Source organism: Pteropus medius, unplaced genomic scaffold, assembly GCF_902729225.1.
Source record: "Pteropus medius unplaced genomic scaffold, Ma_sr-lr_union100, whole genome shotgun sequence".
Lineage (NCBI taxonomy): Eukaryota > Metazoa > Chordata > Mammalia > Chiroptera > Pteropodidae > Pteropus > Pteropus medius.
The window spans coordinates 661,043-676,826 of NW_024341754.1; the positions used below are offsets into that span (position 1 = coordinate 661,043).

General features: G+C 48.6%; 1 protein-coding gene across 1 annotated transcript; it reads right to left on the minus strand.

Annotated features, from left to right (window-relative positions):
- Window positions 1-7,124: 7,124 nt before the first annotated feature.
- Window positions 7,125-15,675, minus strand: REM2 (RRAD and GEM like GTPase 2). Its single transcript, XM_039851849.1, has 5 exons — window positions 11,334-15,675; window positions 9,777-10,118; window positions 9,464-9,537; window positions 8,540-8,747; window positions 7,125-8,194 (listed from the first exon to the last, which is right to left on the minus strand). Exons 1-5 carry the CDS (start codon window positions 11,434-11,436, stop codon window positions 7,899-7,901), a joined length of 1,023 nt encoding a protein of 340 aa, XP_039707783.1. The 5' UTR covers window positions 11,437-15,675; the 3' UTR covers window positions 7,125-7,898.
- Between the last annotated feature and the right edge of the window lie 109 nt (window positions 15,676-15,784).

Below are 15,784 nucleotides of genomic sequence, written 5' to 3' on the forward strand. Positions count from 1 at the left end.
AAACTGTATATACCCACAGGCCTTCCCTCCCTGCACTCCTCAGACGGGCACCCACCTCTGCTTAGTTTCCTTATGTTCTCATACCTATCTCCTTTGGGCTTCTTGTACTCTGGTTCCTTCTACTTCAGTTCTTCCTTGCCCCTTGGGCTTAGTTCCTCATACATCCTCTTGCTGGGAGAGAGACAGTGATCAAGTGAAGAAATATCTAAGACAGTTTCTCTAGTCTTAACTCACGTAAGGTGACTGCATCTAATGTTTGACAGCCGGTGTCACTGTATGACTCAGTGCCTTCTTGTTACTCATCTCTATCGGGGGTGGTTAGAGTGGAGAGAAGGGGGCAATAAATAGCCTCTGGGTTGGGCCTAAAGCAAAATAAACTTCCCTCAACCTCTCCTGCCTGAGCATGGTTGTGAGACTGAGGGTAGAGGTGAGACTGAGCCAGTCCTTTTCTCAGCATATTTAGGATTTTCCTACCAGGCCTCATTTCTAAATGGGATTTTCACCTGACTTTTGGCTTAGAGCCTATGCTTCTTTCTTCTCCAAGGCAGTGGCATTTTCTTCCTGTTCTTTAAACTGCTCTGTGTTCTTGATGGGATTTAGGAAGTAATACTTGGACAGTTAGAAGAGTCTATCCTGGCTTCAAAAAGGTGGTAGGAGGTGGAATGATGACAACTGTAACATTTATGCAGGATTTGTTGTGGGTTAGGCACTTTATATGTATTGAATCATTCTTCAGTGACCCTCTGAGTTAGAGTCTTTTGTTAACTTTAATTGTAAATAAGGAAACTGACACTCAAAGAGCTTAAATAACTTGGCCCACAAAAAGTTTGCGATTCCAATCCAGGCAGTCTGACTTCAGATCCTTTGATCTTAATCGTAAGCTGCCTCTCAACACCACTATAGAAGCCAAGGCTTTGGAGTCATGAGGAAGTGTCACTTTTTCTGTCTTTGTACTCATACTTCTTAGTATAGCCTGAATTTTTCCACTTTCATGTCTGTTCATCTTGTTCTCTCTTCTTGCCCCTCTTTTGCTGGTCAAAATCTCATCCTTTAAGACTCTGAAGCTTTCCTACTTGGAGTCGACTTCCTTTTTCTAATAGGTCTTATTCTGCCTTTATTTACAGTGCTTTGTAAACTCTATTAATAGATGGTTATAGCCTGATGAAGCCAGCCATAGACACATCTTTTCCATTATTGTTTTGCTTTGTATATGTTACATGTCTGTTGAATTAATTCCCTTTCTGTTCAAATCAGAGCCAGTCTATTCAAAGGCTGTCCCTTCTAGTCTGCCTTCCCTGGCAGCTTCATCCATTCCTTCCTCACCCCTACAAGAGACGAGGCAGCTTTATTCTTTTTAGTGTTACCATGGTAGCCTGTGATGCTTTCTGTCTAAAATGCTGTTTGCCATCCACCAGAGACTGATGTTTCCGTGGCAACCAGGTGAAGTCAATAGTCATGAGCTGGATGCAGGAAAGGAATTCTGATCTCAGAAGCTGTGTGTCTGAATCTTCTGGCTTCAGACATCCTCCTCCCTCTCAACCTTTGCACTCTATATCTCGAACTGATTTGCTCTCAAAGTGTACTCTTGGTTGAGAGAACTCTGTGTGAGGTGAGGCAGACCAGCCAACTTAGATCATGTGGGAAGGTGGAGGCAAGGAAAGAGCTGATCAAAGATCACGTTAAAAAGTTGGATGAATTCTCTTAGCTGTCACAGATGATCGACTCTCAAGAACCCTTAAGGAGTTGGCTGGAGTTGCCAGAGAGCCATTAAGCAGTTATTTTTGAGGGCAGTGGGTAGGTGGATGAGGTGCCTGAGGACTGGAAAGGAGCCAGTCAGTTCTGGATTGCAGAGGGGAAAACAATGACCTTGGAAATCAGAGACCTATCAAACTCTTGTTAATGTTCCAGAATGGATGGGAGTTTCCATCAGCTTTCAAGCATCATGGAGCCTACTTGTTTAGAATGAGTAGTGCCAAGAATTAGCTGTCGCCTCCCAATTCCTGGGCCCAACCAAGCCAGGGAACTTCTACCCTGTAGCAGAATAGTCATACTCTGGAGCACCACTGTAAGGTTCAGATCCCTCTTCTGTCTCAAACTAGCTGAGTAAGCTCAGGTGTTACTCCACTTCGCTAACTCAGACTCCACATCTGCAAAAAAGAAATGATTACAATAATACCTTATCTCAGGCATTTGAGAATTAAATGAAATGATCTGTGTAGAGAGCTTAGAACTTGTTAGCTTATCGGTTACTACTTACCATTACTCCTGCCATCGTTATTCCCATTCCTCTGGGTGCCTTGACTCTCTACCTGACCTCATCTCCAACTTCAGAGAAAACTCAATATTTACAGGGGGAGAAGTGAGGGTGGGGCAATGATGAAAATAAACCATAATTGTTTCTGGGCTAAAGTTCTAGGCTTACAAGGTCCCAGGTCACATGCAACCAGCCCACTTTTCAGGAAAACAAGTCTCATTGCCCAGCCTCTTTTTATGCCTGAAACTCTATAATCATTACAACCAGATGGCTTTGAAAAATCAAGGTGAGCCCCCTGGGTACCTTCAGGGTACCTAGTGCCCTTTGCTTTTTCTGGCCAAGGAAAAGCCCAGAGTGCTCTGTGTTAGAACCCTTTGCTTGGTGTCCCTCCTAATTTCTCCCAAGCACTCCTACAGCACCTGCCCTACTCTGGCAATTCCCTTTCAAAATAAGTATTTCAAATCACAGGTTCTCTGCCTAAAGATGAGTTATAATTTTCACAAAATATGGAAAACTGCACAGTATAATACCCTCACTTAGGCTTCAGTTGCCAATCTTCCCCTGCATTCCTCCTAAAACAAATCCAGTAATGGGTCACCTAAGTCCTAGGGGGGAGGGCATGTTGGATCTTGGGGACCATAACTTAAATTTGTATTTCCAGAGTGGTGCTGGGCTTTGAGAGAATAGCAAGCAGCCTGAGTGATTGCCTGAGACGAGGACACAGGTTGCAAAAAAAAAAAAAAAAAATTCCACTGCTCATTTGTATAATGCTTGACAAATTACAAAGGTATTTGCATTTTTATTTAGTCCTCACAACTATCCTACATTATATAGTTGGGAGAGCTAAGGTTCAGAAAGGCAGAGAGGTTAAGAGTGACTTTTCTCCATAGACTTCCATCCAGAAAGTAGTGGGCCTGAGAGCTAAATAAAACACTTTCAAGGCCCTATTGAATTTGTATTCATATCTTGAGTTTACAAGGCCACCAAGCTGTGGAGGCATGGCATCAAGATTCAAATAGATGAAAAGGGACCTTGAACATATGCATCAGAGAGCCACCAAAATAATAAAAGATGAAGAAGCAAGATGCTCTTGTCTGGTTTTGGGGCTCCTTGACAACTCGGCCACACCACCCACCCAAATGTTACTGCCTTCTTATGGGAAGTGTCTTTACCTCATCATGGGGTGGGCTGCCCACCATTTCTCCTGTGCATTTGCTCATGTAGTTTCACTACAACGGGTGGTTTTCCTTCTTTCCTCCATCTGTCTACAGCGTACATATATCCTTCAAGCTCCAGTTCCTAAAATATAAGTCTTCTAAATTTTGTTTCATTCTTAGAAATTTTTAAAGCACATGATGTCGCCCCACTACCTCCACCCACCTTAGATAGTCAGAATATAGTATAGTTTGCTGCTGTTTTGGCCATGGTTGTACTGTCACCACCACCTTGTCCTGCCTCTCCAGGTCAATTGTAAGCTACTTGAGGGCAGGGATCATGTCTGTATTGTTTTCTTCACAGGGCCCAGCACGGTGACTGGCATATTGCAGCACCTGAGGGGAACAGTAAACATTTATGGATGAAAGATAAAAACATCCAGGAAAAATTTACTTAGACTGAAGTGGGTTGGAACTATGTTAGATTAATAAAAAGATGTACGTATGGGCAAACTTCCTGGGAGGGAGAGTTGAACCCAGAAGACTTGTGAAGTTGTCCTTCCACAACTGGCAGCCTTCAGAGAAGAGAGCCCCTGCTCCAGTCTCTGTAGAGAGGGTTAGATGCAGCAATAAATTATTTCATTTTTGAACAGGTACAATATACTATAGCAGGGCTTATGGCTTAACTATAAGCAGAGGCCCAGAGCAGAGGAATACCTTCTAAGACATGGAGTGGCATCATCTCTAGCCTCTCAGGGGAGGGCACAGTCTATGTTCTTGGCCACTGAAGAGGACTTATGAGCCAGAGGGAGTGGGGGTATCTGTTTGATGGGTTGGGCCAGTAAGAGCACAAACCCCAAGATAAAATTGCAGTAGTTAGAGGAGCACAAAGGGAGAGACCTGGCACAGGCAGCTCAGGCCCTGGGGCCCTTCACTATCTCAAACCAACCCAGATCAGTAGCTTGGTTATACTTTGCTTTGATCAGAGAGAGGGAGAAGAATGGCCTGGCTCTCAGAGAAGACCCCACCTCTCCCAAGTCTGGCGGGAGCCTGGCTTCAGCTTCCTTCTGTTCTGAGCTCTTCCATGTAGGCGTCTAGAGGGAACACACAGATGGGTCGGCTGATGGGTCTGGCTAAGTTGCGGGGAGGGAGGCCTGTGTGTGTGTGTGGCTCCCTTCATGAGGGAGGTCCTGCCATCATCATCTTCAGACTGATGCCACATGGAAGACAATGATTCCTCATCCTCCCCTCCTGCCATCTTTGACCATTGGTGGTACTCGTCCTCTAGAAAAGCCCTCCTCCCTCTACATGCTCAGTCTTGGTTCTTCCATTACCTCTGTGGTGGCTGCATCTCCACCTCCTTCACCTGTCTCTCCTCAGGACTTTCTTTTGTCTCTTCTTTCTCTGGAACACCAAATCTTCATTTTGTTTTAAATTATTTTATTTCGTTTTTGAACAGGTAAGATATGCCAGAGTTAAAGAAGTAGAAATGGGGTATATAATGAGAAGTAAACCTCCCACACCTGTCCTTCACTCACCCAGTTCCCCTTCCCAGCAGCCATCCGTACCAACCTGGTTTATAATTTGTTAGGTCACAGACTCTTTTGGAAATTTGATAAAATTCGTGAACCTTAGTCTCAGGCAAATGCATGACTGCACAAACATCAGATTATACCACTTTATAAGAATTACAGACCCCTAAAGCCCGCGTGTGGTTTGAGGCTAAGAAACGCAGCCTGTATTGCTCCCTCTCTCTTAGTATCTCCCTTAGTATAATTTGTAGGTACCTGTGCAAAATAAAAATGCAGGGCTCCTTATTCAAAGAATTTCAAAACAGTGGCAGCAAAGCAATTAAACTAAGCATAGGGCCCTCTGTGACTGGGCCATGAAGCCAGTCCTGCATCTCATCCTTTACTCTGGCTCTTCTACTAACATCTTTATAGCAATTATTCTTATATCTGTGTTTCTCGCCCCAACTTTCTGAATTTCCAACCCAGCTGTCAAGGAAACTGCCGAAACTCTCCATGTGAATGTTCTAGCATCTTAAACTCAGAGTCTCCAAAATGGAACCATTTACCTTCTACTCTCTGCCCCTTAACTTCTAATTCTGCAGCCTCCTCCCACAACCTGCAACTCCTCCCTCTCTATACCCAGCCACTCAGTTGCCAAGTCCCACTGATTCTGACTTTCAAATCCCTGCGGCCCCTCCTTTCCCACGGCCATCTCTCTCTGAATGGTCCTTCATTGCTCTCCATATGTATTATTGTGATTGGCCCCTACACTCAGCTCCTCAGGCCTTGCTGCTGCTGCTTTAATCCATGCACACCTCTCCCAGCCTCCTCTTCCCAAGAGACCACCCTGATCACGTCATTTCCACATGCAGAGACCTTCAGTGACTGTCACTGCCTACAGAGTCGGGCTGTAATTCCTTTGCCAGTGTTTAAGGTCCTTTGCAGTAGGCTTCAAACGTTCTTTTCCATGTTCGTCTCTTAACCCTCCTCTTCATATCCCTGAGGTTTCAACCCAACTGTAGAACCATCTGGTCTCTTAATGGGCCCAGTGTGTTTTCCTGCATTTTAAAATTTGAACTGCCTCTGTTCATTGTCCCCAGAGATTAGAGCTGGCTTACTCCGCTGCAGCGGAGTAATTTCTCGGGCCTTTTCACCACAGCTACTGTCCATGGCCCTGCTCATTGTGTCACCTGCATTTCTTCTACTGACCCTCTCACTCCAATTCCTACTGGAAAGGGAACTTCAGATACAAAGGTGGATAAAATCATCATTAAGTATCAAGCAGACATGAGTGGAATCCCAGCTCTGCTTTGCTTATTGACCTTTTATTGACCCCTGTTACTTAAATTCTTCCACAGTAAAAAAAAAAAGTAACACCTTATTTAGTCATTACAGTGTTAACAGATAAAGTGAATAAAGTCCTAAGGATAGTGTCACTATTCATATTATCTTATAACCATCCACACTGGATTGGTCTCCCTTGGCTCCTCCTTAGCTGTAAGGACTCAGAAGATATCTCATCCCTCTTTCCATTAAGTTCTGGGAACCTGAGTGGGGTGAAGTGGAGGCCTGGCCTTTGAGTGCTCAGGTAACTGTATTGTATGTCTTAGGGGAGCTGCTGCCTTGTGGAGCTCTGTTCCCTTTGTTCAAACTCGTGGCTCAGGCAGCAGCAGGCGTGGGTGTCACCAGGAAAGGCACTGACAGCTTCAGTTCTCACATGGGCCTTACAGGTGACAGCTGGGGTGTTGGGGCCCTGTCAGGGGTAATGTAGGCTGACCCTATCATGCCCCAGCTGATGAGCCTTCCTGGTGAATGTGGGTCTCACCTTGAACCAGCCAAGGTCATAGCTGAGTCTAGCTCTGGGAGCTAAATGTAGCCTCTAGCCTGCTCTTTGCAGGATAAGGTAAGGAGATGGAGCTTAGAGTCTGGGGACTTGATACCACTGGGTCACTAAGTTATTAAATTACTTCTAGGTCCCTGCTCTTCTCCAGGCCTGTTTTCTCATCTGCAAAGACATGAGTTGGACCCCATTATCTCTAAGGGCCTGTGATCCCTTGCCACAGACTATACCAGGACCAAGTCAGTTTTGGGACCTAGGGATTTAGGTTCCTTGTTCCTCTGGACCTGAGTTTTCCTGTCTGTAAGAGTTTCCTCCATCTATCCCTTCTGTAGGGGCGTTGCGAAAAGAGAGACAAAGTGAAAAAGTACAGTAGAAAAATTCTTTATTGAAAAGGAAAGGGTGGCCCCTTGCTAGTGCCTCCTGGGCTCTGGCCAAAGGGGGATTACCACCCTCTCAGCTCCTCACGCTGGCATCTGAAGGCAAAAGTCTGTCCGTACCTTACCTTTAATAGCCTTAAAGGGGAAGTGCCATGGTGTAATGATAAAACCACGGAATTAACTCTCAAAAATAGCACTTCCAGGCCCTGGGCTTTAAGAACTCCTTAAAGGCAAAGTGGACAAGTGCAGCAGATAAGAGCCAGAACATTTTAGGAAAAGTATCCAAAAAGGATCTCCGTGTCTTTACCTTTAAGAATCTCTTAAAGGTGAGGCATGTTCACGCAGAGTACAAAGGTGGAAAACCCTGTAAAGGAGTCTACAAAGCACTTTTCCAGTTTTCGCTTTTAGGATCTCTAAAGGAGAAGTGGTCAAGCGCGAAGTAATGCAATCAAAATACCTTACAGACCGATTTTCCTTACTGTCCGCTGGAACCCGCCCCGCCCGCGGGCCGCGGCGCGCCCACCCTCGCTTCTGCATCCCGTCCCCTAGGTGCCCAGAGCAGGGGATATCCAGAGAAGGCATGGAGGCGCAGGTGGGGGCCCGCACCCACGGTGGCACCAGGGCGTCCTGGGAGTTTTTGGTTTCCTAGACGGTCTTCACAAAGAAAGGCTGACTGGGGCGGATGGGGGCGGGGCGAAGGGGCTAGCGGAGAGAATGGTGACTGGTGACCATGGTGACCGCGGTGACCATGGCAACCGTGGCTCAGAGAACGGAGAGGTCGTGACATGACCTGGAGCGCTGCTTGAAGAACTTAGCGTTGCGCGGCACCAGGTTGGCAAGGAAGCGCTTGGCCTTCTTGGTGAGGCTCTCGCGGCGCGCGGGTGGCACAGGGCCCTCCAGGCCACCCCATTCTGGCCGCTGGCTCCCAATGCGGCTCCGGCCCCGCCGCAGCCGGATCTGGCGCACCGCGCCCTCAAAGAGCTCCCGCGTGTTGTGGTGTAGCGCAGCCGACGTCTCGATGTGCTTGCAGCTCAGTGTCCCTGCCAGGTGGCGGCCCTCTGCAGGAAGGAATTGGTTCAGGCGCCTGCCTGGGCTGCACTGGGTCCAGGGCAGGAGTGCACTGGGTGAGGTCGCAGGTGTGCATAGGAAAAGGACTGAGACAAGTAAGAGAACAAGGCAGGGATCGGTGGGGAGGTGGAAAGGTGATGGGGAGTGAAGAGAAGGGATTCTCAAGGCCTTAGGCTTGGGTATTGAGAGTCTTCCCTTAGCCTGGGGCTAACTGCAATCAAGTTTGTGCGCCTGAGGGTAAAAAGGCCTCAAGGCAAAGGGTGACAGGAAAGGAGGGACTAGGTAGGATCCCCTGAGATTGGAGATCAAGTATGGATGAGGTTCAAGATACCCACCCTCCAGTGAGACTTCCCTGGAGCGGGCCAGGTCACTCTTGTTTCCAACAAGAATGACAGGCAGGTCGTGGTGGGGCCTCCCAGCCCGAAGCCGAAGTAGGGTCTCTGGAACTTTGGAGAAGCTTCTTCTGTCAGTGACTGAGAAGACGATGAGAAAGGCATCCCCGGTCTGAAGGCAGTGGTCCCGCAGCCACCCCCCTGCTTCCCCCTGCAGATGGGCAGAGAGAGTCATGGAATGTCAGGGCGGGAAGCATGGGAGAACCTGTCCAGCAACTACATATCAAGGATGAGGAATCAGGATGTGAGGGAGACGCCACTTGCTTAAAACAGCAGAGCTAGTTAATAGCAGAATCTCCAAACCCAGGATGTGTTTATGGAGGAGGGACAAGTTAGTAATGTGAGTCCCATGTGGGAGAATTGGAGACACGATCCTAGACTAGGGTAATCCATCCTACTTTCTGATGCTTAAAATCTTAAGAAATGAATGCTATTCAAGTGTATGTAATCTGGTCTCTCATTTCTACAAAGTAACCACTTATGCCCAAATGTTCACAAGTCCTCACTTCTTTTCTTTCCCTAATACCCCAGAGTCCTGAGCTCTTGTCCTGTCCAATCAGACTCTTCTGGGCTGAAAAATGCATAGATAGGGTCAGTTTCAGAATGTTTAACCTGGCTTGCAGCTGCAGGGTTTGTCAAATTCAGATCCTAACTTTCTTCTGGGTCAGAGGATCCTGGAAAGACAGCGGCTCTCAATGCCATGATATGCACGCTGGTATACACCTTTTGCCCTCCGAGATGATACTACAAGTTGAAACCAGCACTTACAGTCCCACCAGCTTTCAGCACTTACAGTCCCGCCCAGACTTTGCCCTTCCCCAGTTCTCTGGGTTCATCACCTGCTTGCAGCCACATCTTAGTTCTCACCTGTTCCCAGATATCATAAACAACAAGAGTCACTTCCTCCTTATCCACCATGATACGTCTTTCATAGGTGTCCTCTGTTGGGAAATAAGGACAGAGAATGGAGCCTATTAGGAGGCTGCCAACACTTATGAGACCTGGTAACCAGGGGTGCCTCAGATCCCAGCACCAGGAACCCCCAACCAGGGAGGTTGCCACAGAAAGCATTGGAAAAACTTCTTTTCTGGCCTCCAGGAGCTGCTCATGCCTTCAGCTCTTCCATCCCTGACTAGGGCTCCAGAAACACCCTCAACCCCTGCAGAGCTCCCCTAAATACCTGGGTTCTCTGGCTCATGAGCACTGTCTCCCTGGAGACCGCCAAAAGTGCCTGCTAGGGTGCTCTTGCCCACGCCACTCTCCCCTACCAGCATGACCTTGAAGGTGGCATCCTTTTGGGTGGGGGCTGCCTCCCCTGAGCCCAAGGAGTCAGAGGAGCCAGAGGATGAGGCTTGAGGTGGCCAGTCAATTTCATCTACAGCTTGAGCCCGCCGCAGTTGGTGCTTGTAGGGGACAGGCATACTGCCTCTTCGTCTTGGGGCCCCTGGGGCAGGGGGCGGCCCGCCTCGGTCCAATCCTGTCAACAGTTTCTCTGGCTTCTTCAGCAGAGTGGTGTCTGCTTCTGGGGGGCAAAGAGAAGGAAGCTATGAGTGGGGTGTACCTAGCCATCTACAGACGGCTCAGTCCTGGCTGCGCTACCTTCAGTGGCCCAGTCGATGACCATGACCCAGAAGGAGCTAAGAATCTTTGGTCTGACCTCTTACACTGTAACTCCCCCAGAAACCTGAACTGGTTTTTAGGGCTCCAAGGAGGTGACCTGATGGCTTGCCCAAAGTGGTTCCAGCCACAACCTATTCAAAACATGCCCCATGAAGGGGAGGCACCTGTGTACAGCCTCCGCACACCCACTCACACTTCACATTGACACATAGGCACACCCCCAGACTAGGCCTCTGGCCTTGAGGCTGCTGCTCCTTCCACCAAGAGGCCTTGCCCCTGCAGCTTCCAGCATGAGGGATCCCCTCCTAGCTTGCTCAGGGATGAGAAGCTGAAGCTGCTGCCCAGGTTCTGCCCAGTAGGTAGTGGTAGTCAAAAACTTTGTGGGGGGCCTGTTCCCAGGGAAGGGCCTTTGGTCTTTGAGATGTGCGTGTTGGTTTTCTGTGGGTGTGTGCACGAGAGGGCTGCCTCTTCGTGGCCCTGTAGGTAAGTATTCCGCAGTGTATGGAAGTGTGTGAGAATCCTTCTTCATCCCAGTGAGTTGGAGAATATTGTGTTCATGGTGTGGTAGAGGGAGGGAGAAGGAAAGAGGGAGAGAGTGAGAGATCTGGAGTAAGAGAGGGAGAGTGACAATGCATGGTTCAAGGTAACTAGAGGAGGAACGACAGACACAACAAAGGGGGAGGGAGAGAAGCTGGAAATAGCCCAGGATCAATACTTGGCCGGCAGCCAGGGCCTCCGGGAGCCAGAAGAAACCCTTACAAAAGGTCCCCAGGGCAGCCCCCAGCCCGTGATTCCCAGGCTTGTGGGCTGCCCCTTCCTGTTCCCCCTTCCCTCCTGCCTGTCCCTGTCTCTTGGGAATGGGCTGACCTAGGGGGCCAAGCACCGGTTTCCCCAGTGAAGCCCTGGGAGTGATGGGGGAAGGGGTGTTAAGGCATCACTCACCGCTAAGCCCCAGTCCAGCCCCAGTCCTAGTGTGAGCAGGATTCCCTTCTTCCGGACTTGCTTTTCCCCTCTTGCTTGGGTTCAAGCTCCTTTAACCCCTAGTTCTGACATCCCCAACAAAGCTTCAGCTTTCACCCCCACGATTTCAGCGGAAACCTGCCCAGCTCAGCCTCACCTGGTGTGGGCGTCCCTGGGGGAGAGGCCTGGTGGCTGCCGGAGGGGCAGAGTGCTGTGGTTTCTGTGTCCGTGTCCATGTCGGTGTCCAGGTCCGTATGCATCGGTGTGCGTGTGGGTGTGCAGCCCGGCGACTCGCAGCACTCGCTCCCTCACTCAGCAGCACTGTCAGCTTTTCCCTTTAAATACCACCTCCCCACTCTTGCTCTTGCACTCCCCCCCCGCCCTCCACACCTGGGGAAATCGTCCCGCCCCTGATGAGGTCACACATACTAATGAGCAGTGATGTCAGCGGGATTCCCTCCTCTCTGCCACCCCTCCCCAGCCTTTGTGTCGCTTTCTTCTGGGAGCACACACACACTGAGGAGTTAAGACATGAACAGAACTAAATCATAGGGTAGAGGAGACGAGTTCGGAGAAGTAGGGCAAGGGGTCTGTAGGAAAGGAAGCAGGAGGCAGAGACCCAGGGACTGGGAGATCTTTCTCCAGGAGCCAGGACTATTTGTCAGTTACCTCTGTGTTCCCAGCTCCCTAGCCCAGTGTTCAGCCCAGGGTGGGTGCTCTGTGGCTAAATGGAGGGGCTAGAGGCAGAAACCAAAAGAAATGCAGGGACAGGGGGACAGCCACTCTGCCACCAAGCTTCCCTGTCATTCTCTCCTTCCCCACACCCACCCGTCCCTTTTGGGCGAAGGCCCACAAAGATACCCATTTCCCAGTCTGGTCCATAGGCAGATGGGGGCTTCGAGGAAGGAGAAGTGGCTGCTTTGTTTGGGCAGCTTCATTTTGGTATTAGGTTCAGGTAGGTCCAAACCACTGTGGGGACTTCCTTTCTCTCTCTCCCTGCCAGGCCAACCAACCAAGTGTTAATCACAGAAGGAAAAAAAGGGAGAGGCTAGCTCTCTAGAAGTTCCCAACCCCAAGGTGGGGATGGGACGTGCCAGCCCACTCCATCCCTTGTGGCATTCAGCGGAGCAGCCACCAGGCCTCTGGGCTACACAAGGTGGACACACAGTCTGCCTCTTTGTGCAAAGCCAGGAAGGTGTGTCATCTTTACTACTTCTTTCCTGCCTGGTTCCCTTTCTCTTCAGGCTCCCACTCTTGTCTTCCTGACAGCCACATTCTGATTTCCTGGCCTCTCCTGAACCATTTTTGCCAGGTGCTGGGCTAAGCACCTTCCTGCATTAGCTCTTTCATCCTAATGATTCTAAGGCTCAGAGTAGTAGGTGGACGGCCCGTCCCCAAATCAAGCATGCAGCTGGAAAGTGGGGACACCAGGATTCTCACTCAACTCTTTCCAACACTAAAGATTGTTTTTTATCTCTACCCTTATGCTGCATTTCTCGTCTTAATATTCCAACTGTCTTCAATTATTGGGAACAATCCATATTGCAATCTTTAGTGGAATTTTCCAATCGAAGAGGCAAATGGTAATCTTGGGACTAATGTGCAGTGACAGTTCACTTATCTGGACGTCAACTACAGGTCAACATTGTGGGTTCTAGAGGGAGCAGAAAGGACTCCTGAGCAGCTACAATACTCATTGGATAGACTCTCCAGTCCTCAATCATGGCCTACTTAACCTTACTTTATTCACAATTTTAATGTGTCCTTGTGTGTTCTGTACTCACAGATCAGAAGCACATTTAGAGCAGCAAGTGACCCCTGGTAGTGAGGTAAACAACACTACAAAAAACTTTTAAAGCAGTTATAAGCATTTAAATAGTGGTCTAAGGTCATTTGGCATAGACAACTCCCTGACACTGTTACAGCTTCTGAAAACATTGCTGCAGAGGAGCCATTGGTTTCTATGAATGATCCTCAGCTGCCTAGAAATATTTATATTATATTGCAGATATGCTGAAGATGACTGTGATGCTTTAGAATGATTTCCTTCCAAAATGAATTTTTAGAAAAGTTTTAAATTGCAAAGGGGGTGAGCTTGATGTATTTGGAAAACTCACTTAGGTGGCTAGATTTATTTCTGTTATATCACGTAAGTGAGTCAAAGGCTGCAGAGCCCAGCAAGGATTCTTGATCATGACTTCAGCCTGCCCTCAAGCCAGCTTTAGGCCACAGAGGCAGGTTGGGTTTCACCTTGAACCATCTACTCTGGTTTCACTAGTAAGAGGCTGTGCACTTGCCCAAATCTAAGGAGTGGGAGGTCAAGAGAATGTGGAATGGTGGGACAAGGGTGAGATTTGGAAGCAAACCAATCCTGGTTTAAATCTGCCTCTGTCCCTCTCATTCTCTGCCTCTGAGAAGAGAGCACACTGTTTGTAGTGTTACCCCTTTTTCTAATAAACTTTCATTTTGACTCTTAAAAAAGAAATCTGCCTCTCTGTAGAGACTAGGCTAGTCTTGAAATTTCTTTGATGCTGCTCCTGAGCATGTGAATTGGAGTTAGGAGGCCCATGGCACAGCCTTGTCATGAGGCTTGGCCATGTAAGATAAAGGAGCTGGTACTCAGCAGGGTGCCCAACTATTTGGTGTTCCCAGTCTCTGGCTGTATGTCTGTGGATCCTTCTCCCCTCTCAGTGGGGCCTGGAGCTAGGTTCAGGCCCAGATTCTGTTCCTTAAGACTGAATTCTGCTGTTATCTCAGATTCCCAGCCTGATCCCCTTCTCAAGCTAAGAACAATTCCCTCCTCCCACATTTGATACTGAGCACCTTGGGTCGTGGTGTCTATCCAGATAGGATTTGAAGTTGCTATTTTCTTTTTCCTTGGGCCATGGATAAAATAAAATAGGTGAGTTCTCTCCAATGCCCCTACCCTCTCCTGGCTAAGACCCTCTCACTTAATTTCCCCATATGGCCTGTACAAGGTGACTCTCCTCTCTCTGCCAAACAGAGCCTTCATTATGACTCACAATAGCAGTGTTACTGCTTGCACCTCCTAGAGCACAGATCCGGCACCTCGAGAAGCTTCTTTTGGGCCCATGAATCTATATGTACAGGCCTTTTTAGTACACTCTACCCTAAAGTCCTCCCTCCAGCATTCTGAGGCATTCCACCATGAGGAGCTTTCTTTTACCTTAAATCTTTGCCCACTTTCAAGTTATGGAAAGTCTGAAGCAGGACAAGGGATGAAGATATCAGACTGAAGGTTTTTGAGGTGGCTACTGGGGAAGACAGGCGCAGGGAGACAGCAAAGACCCAGTGATGGAGTTATGGGAGGGAAAAATCAGCATTTTTTGCTTCACTGTTTTCACTGGGCCTGGCACTGGTGAGACCAAGGAGTGTTTGCACTTGGGAAGGAAGGTCCAAAGGGAGAAAAGCAAGCAAGAATAAGGATCTCTGGATCCCCTTCCCCAATCTCTGGAGAGGGTCTGGAGTGAAAGGAGCTTGAGTTTTTCCCAAACCAAGATGCCAGGGTCCCAGGACTGCACCATATCCCCTTTCTGCCATTTCCCTAGACTCTTGCTCACTAGGAAAGAGAAAACATTACAAAATTAGTACTGGGTGTGAGATTGACAGGGTGTAATCAACAGGGGCCCTCTATCAGAGGCGTGGGGATAGGCCAGGCCAGGTAGGAAAAGTAAGGGTGAACCTGAAGGGGAGCCCATTTGGGGAAGCGGGGGCTGGTTCTGTCAGGGATATCTCAGTTCTGCTCTTTCCCCCTATAGGCTCCTTCTATATCCTTTGTCCTGATTTTCATTCCAAAATCTGGGAGAGTTGTCCTGCTTACCAGAGGCTGGGTTCAAACATTTCTCAAGCCATTCCCTCCTTCCCCACCCTCTCTAGCTTTTTGGCTCTGGCCACTGCTTGCACTCCTTCCCCTCTCTGAGGTCCAGGATCCAGCCTATAGCCCTGGCCCTCAAATCTGCTTAGTTTGCTTATACTCTCAACTCTCAAGCTGCCTAGAACTCACAACTCCATTCCAACTACTGACAACATTCTTTAGAATCTATTTTGGGCCCTCTTCCAGGAAGACCTCTTAGATTTGGCCAAGGTGATGCCAGCACCTTTATATCCTGAATGTTTGTGATTTTTCTTGACTCATCTTTGCTTGCTTTGAGGCATCCTGGGTAAAAGTTCATCTGTCTTGCCTAGGACAGACTGTAAGTGCCTGGCGGGGGTATAGAGTGGAGGGCAGGAGACGTGGCTCCCATGTTCCACCAGGGACAATCTGCTCCTGTGATCTGTGCTCTGGGAATACTCCATAAATGGAAACCTTCCCAGCTACAAAGCCCAGCTGGCTCACCAGACTTCCGGCCTGGCAGTGAATAAGGAGGCTTGGTACTCACCCTGGTGTTAGTCACTGTGGAGCTGGGCCCCAGGCGGTGAGTGGAGGTGGAGAGGGTTGGTTCTTAGGGTCCCTAGAATTTGCTTACCCACTAAGTGGCATACAAATTAAGGGTGTGTGGTTAGAAGATAAACAGGAAGAAGGCAGGAAGTAGAGGGCAGAGCAAAGGCCTACATAGGAAGGAACAAGGCAAGCTGAGCATAAGCTGA